Source organism: Pteropus alecto, unplaced genomic scaffold (assembly GCF_000325575.1).
Source record: "Pteropus alecto unplaced genomic scaffold, ASM32557v1 scaffold160, whole genome shotgun sequence".
NCBI classification, from domain to species: domain Eukaryota; kingdom Metazoa; phylum Chordata; class Mammalia; order Chiroptera; family Pteropodidae; genus Pteropus; species Pteropus alecto.
Genome location: NW_006429864.1, coordinates 141,167 through 146,370, shown reverse-complemented (window position 1 = coordinate 146,370; position 5,204 = coordinate 141,167). Strand labels below are relative to the sequence as shown.

Genomic DNA, 5,204 nt, shown 5'->3' with positions numbered 1-5,204 from the left:
CAGCAGGGTACATGGTAAACCCAAGTGGCACTGAGTAGGGACCCCTGTTTTATTGTGGGTTGAGACAAATTTGAGCGGGGGTGGGGGTGAGAAGCTTAACTTTCCAAGTCAGTCCTCTGATAAGTGTCATCTCCTCGAACCTGGGGTGCCCGCTGCCTCCACTTTGATCCTGTCCAGCCCCAAGGCCCTGGTGGCATGGGCTGTTTTAATTAACAGGCATCCTGAGAACTCACCACCCGCCACCTGGCCACATCCACCTATCTACAGGGAAACTGTGGATGTGAAAATCTGTAAACTTTAACATAAACTTCAATTTGTTTTCTTTAAGTATGTTTACTGATGTAAACAGAGCATATTAAGAGATTTCAGGAGAGAACAGACTATGGCTGGTATGTTGGTTTTAATTCAAAAAAGAAAAAATTATGACGCCAATGGCTTGGGTTGATAGCACTTTGCGGGGAGGGGTAAGAAAAAGAAAAAGGCTCCCTGAACACCCCTTGGACCTGGTGATCTGGTCCCAATTGCACTCTGGGAAGGCAGAGCTGTCAGAACAAAACCAGTGACAGCAGTTAAAAGCCAGCCTAGACAGCTCTGTGGTCGGTCTACTGTTGGGGACACTCTGAGCTCTTGGCCCCATCCAGCCACAGGTGTGCACATGTCCCATCACCTGGGTCTGCTGCTGGAAATCAAAGACAAAATCACTTCATGGCACTACAGATCTGGAAAAATAAAAATCTCAGCTAGAAAGAACATCCAATTTGGAGACTGTGGAAGGACAAAGAAGGGTAGGAACAGTTTGGGGGCCAAGGCTGACACCCCAATCACAGGTGGACAGTGTGTGGTTGCATTTTCGGGGTCACCCGTTGACACGCGGTGCCCCCCCAGTGATCAGACTGGGACTGCTGAGAGGCCTGCTGACCACGCACGAGGCCTGGCTGTGAACAGGAAAGGCCCCTCCACTGCTGAACGCTTTACACAGGATTTCCTTAATTTGTGCTTCCCTTTGGTTTGAGAGTCAAAAAGTGGGGGGCGGGTGGGGAAGAAACAATGTTTTTTGTCACTTGTCCAAAACTGAGAGGAAAGGTGAAAGCAGGCGTCAGCTATGTCAGCGGATGCTTCCCAGGTCTGGTGTGGGTCACCTCACTGAGGGTACGGAGCTAGCCACTCCTGGAATCATCACTGGCCTTTGAGGACCTCGCTTCTGCGGTGGGGGACGTAGATGGGCTTTCTGGTGGGGTCTTAGTTGTGCCACACCCCAGAGGTGGAGGCCCTCCACATTAGTCGCTACTGACGGTCATGTTGGTCACGTCGTCTCATCTTTCTCTTTAGGTTCACGATGTGTGGGCCAGTTCGGCGGATGTCACAGGAAAAATACCAAATTCTTAACTTATTCCATCTCCAAACTTGAAAAAGATCAGACAGTTACTAAAATAAACGATTTCTCAATTGTGTTCTGGTGGCCGCAGGCCCAGCGGCCGTGGGCCCAGAGGCCATGGGCCCAGTGGCCACAGCGGGAACGTTGGAGGGGGGAGGGCCCCGGCTGAGTGAGGTGCTCACTCAGGACAGGCACAGTCAGCTCGGCTGAGCAAGGCTCAGAGTAAGGCGGTGTTCCTCACAGAAGAACACATCGGAAAAAGCTGGTCTTCTTCTGCTGGTCTGGTGTGATTTTGACTCCCTGGTTGCTCCCTTGGGGGCTATTGCCTTCCTGAAATCACAAGAGGTTTTCTGAGATTATGGCTGAGCATCAACACTATGTCTTAACCAACCAGTCAGCCAACCAAGGAACCAATCAATCAACCATCTGCAGGTTTATCCTTCCCCTCTCATCCATCACCTTCAACCGACCATCCATTTATCTTCTTCCTTCCTTCCTCAAGCTAACCATCCACCTGTATAGTCCCTTTCTTCTAACCATCCATCCATCAGCTAACCATCCACCTGTATAGTCCCTTTCTTCTAACCATCCATCCATCACCTCCCAAACATCTACCCATCCCCTTCCTACCAATCATACACCTATCCATTCCTTTCCATCCAATCATCTCCCTCCATCATCCATCTATCCAACTGTCCTTTCCAACTGACAATTCACCTTTCACAAACCCAGATATACTTTTCATCTAGTACTCACCCACCCTTCCAACCATCATTCATTCTTTCAATCACTTATTCACTTACCCATCTTGCTCTTTCCCCTACTTCCTTCTCTCTATTCACACACCCTTCTCTCCTCCTTTCTACCCCTCTGTGCTTAGCACCTACCAGCGAGGCAGCTAAGGGGCAGCAGAAAGACTATTGGGATTTGAGGGCTGGGGCTGCTGGGCTTAAAGACCTAATGGCACTCACACCCGGCTGGTTTCCACGTCACTGTACTGAGGCCTGGCTTACCACCTCACGCCCAGCCCACCTTCCACCCTGCTGTGGGTGGTACAAACCCTCAACTCTAGCCTTATCCACTCAAACCTTACTGAAAACACACCAGTGCCCCTCAACCATCCCGTTTGGAGGTCTGCCCCAAATATGTCGTCCAGCATTTGGAGCCTCTGTGATCTTACAGACCCTGGGAACGTAAATCCTACTTTCTCCCATGTCGCCCTGTTGGGAAAGGTTCAGCTCCCTTTGCTTTGACTAATTCTTTCTCATTTTGCAGCTCTTAGGCAAAACCTGATTTAACAGTAACACTTATGGTGGCGTTAAGGTCAACTCCTATGTGGTCGCCAGGCTCACAGTTGTGGACAAGAGCCCCTGCCCTGGGAAGCTCCCACTGGAAGGGGGAGCCAGAAGTCATGCAGGTAAACAAACATGCGATGCTTTCCTGGCGGTGAGGAAGGAAAGAAAAGGCAGGGCGAAGGGAGGACGTGTGATTTGAAGGTGATGTATGTTTTGTTTTGTTTTGTTTTTTATAATTACCGCATTTCTTTTCTTTTTTAGGTGAGGCAACCCTTGGTTGACCTCACAGATTGCAAGGACCTTGTCAGTTTACAATCTCTTATTTTTTTTACATTTTTTTTATACCTACAGCACGTGGTCTTCCTAGGTTGTCTCCCATCCAAATACTAACCAGGCCCAACCCTGCTTAGCTTCCGAGATCAGACGAGATTGGGCTTGTTCAGGGTGGCATGACCATAGACTGATGGTGATGTCTGAACAGAGACCTCGTGAAGCCTGGGACAGTCCAGGCGTGTGATCAGCAGAAACACCCTCAAAGACATCCATGTCCTAATCTCTGGAACTTGCTGAATATGGTACCTGACGTGGCAGGCGGGACTTTGCAGATGTGACTAAGGTGAGATGGGGAGAGCATGCTGGACCATCCAGGTGGGCCCCATCTAATCTTGTGAATCCTTAAAGGCAGAGAAACCCTCTTAGTTGTGGTCCAAGGAAAAGAGGTGACGATGGAACAGGGTCAGAAAGATGCAGAGTAGCTCTGGCTTCAATGATGCTGGACAGGGAAGGAAACGGATTCTTCCCTGTGGCCTCCAGATATGAATGCAGCACTACTGACACTTTCCTCCGAGCCCCGTGGGCCCCATTTTGGACTCCTGACCCCCAGGACAGTAAGACAATGAGGGTGTATGGTGTAAGCTGCTAAGTTTGTTACAAGAACGAGTGACTGCAGCCCGAAGAAACTAATGAGGGGGTAGGACCCCAGGTGGAGGGAAAGCCCAAACCAACATGGAGTGCTCCAAGAACAAGAAAAGCATTGGCTGCATCACAGGGGGCGACAAGGAAACTACAAAGTGACAAGGAAGAAGGGTGGCAGCAGCCAGAGCATGAGGCCCAGACGGCCTGGCATGGCGGTGTGGAGTCTGCACTCAGTGAGAAGCACTGGGTGGTACTGAGCGGAAGAACGCCAGAGGTCCGGAAGTGGGGTGGGCATCGGCAGAGCCCAGCTTTCTGTGACGTTTCCGAGAGAGAAGATGGGGGTTAGGCAGAGCTGGCTCTAACAGTGATGGAAAAGACAGACATGAACTTGCAATTGGTAGATAAAGAACTCCTGGGGATCTAATGAAGAGCACTGTGATGATAGTCAATAATATTATATTATAAATTTCAAAGTTGATGAGACTAGACCTTAATTGTTCTCAACACAAAAATAATGATAAATTACGTGACATGAGAGTTGTCAGCTAATGCTACCATGATAATCATATTACAATATATTAATGTATCAAACCAACATTGTACACCTCAAACTTACATAATGTTGTTCGCTGGTTATATTTCAATTTAAAAAAAAGATCAACATGAAATGGTATGCGGCTGCAACTCTGAATATAAACAAAGGTGGTAGGAAATGGGTAGGAACTTAACTGTCAGTGATGTGCAATTCAGTTAAGAAAAAGCAAAATCACAAGGATTTTGGCTGAGCACAAGCGCTTTGTAATCTGTGCCCTGGAAAGATGTGGCACATCCTGGAGGCCATCAACAGGGCAGTATCAAAAACGCAGGCCAAGTGTCACCGTGATGCTCAGTGCAATTGCCAGTGGGCAAAAGTGAGTCAGAAGGATTGTTAAGAATAAAACTTTTACCATTATACCGAAGAGAAAAGAATCGTTAAGAAAATCACAATTGTAAGAAAATTTCTTTAAGAAAACTACATTAGTTTCCATGGACTGTTTCCCATTTGGGTCAAAAAGTTGCTATTAAATCAATCTTGTGCCTTACGATTCAATTCACGGTATCTTAGAATTATGAAAACATATTCGTTTTAATTAGGTGTGAACTACTTAAATGGTGTTTTGTGTTTTATGTGTATTCTTGTGTGACGAGACATAAAGTGCACCACAAATGGAACGCTTTGTTCTCTTGTATCAGGCAACGGGGAGTGTCACCTGGCCGGGAATGAGTGGCCACTGGAACTGAAGCTCCCGGGTGACACAATAGTGTTTGAGTGCTAAACGCACCTGAAGTTCGGTTGAGCATTCAGACTGGACTGAGAAAGCACAAGTTATGCTGAGTGCTAGGAACTATGAAATGCTTGTGTGGTGAGCAAAAAAGCTAGAAATGAATGAAAGGGTGGACGGGAGGGATTTGGGCAGGACCTCCTGGAGGTCTCAGCCCTGGGACCCATTGAAGGTCACAGAGCCATCACAATCTGCAGAGTCTGCGGCTGGAGAAGAAAAATGGCTATCAACCTGCCAGACTCAGACGGGCGCTGCTCGTTGCCATCATCTTCAGAATGAGATGGAAAAGGCCGTGTG

At 48.0% G+C, this 5,204-nt stretch overlaps 1 protein-coding gene and 1 pseudogene across 1 annotated transcript in view; both read right to left on the bottom strand.

Annotated features, from left to right (window-relative positions):
* Window positions 1–381: 381 nt before the first annotated feature.
* Window positions 382–5,204, bottom strand: part of RAB8A (RAB8A, member RAS oncogene family) — a 19,247-nt gene continuing 14,424 nt past the window's right edge. Inside the window, exon 8 of the mRNA XM_006904243.3 lies at window positions 382–1,705. Coding sequence (XP_006904305.1) covers window positions 1,613–1,705 — 93 coding nt within the window. The 3' untranslated portion in view covers window positions 382–1,612. The remainder of the gene's footprint in view (window positions 1,706–5,204) is intronic.
* LOC112477201 lies at window positions 3,013–3,131 on the bottom strand (annotated as a pseudogene).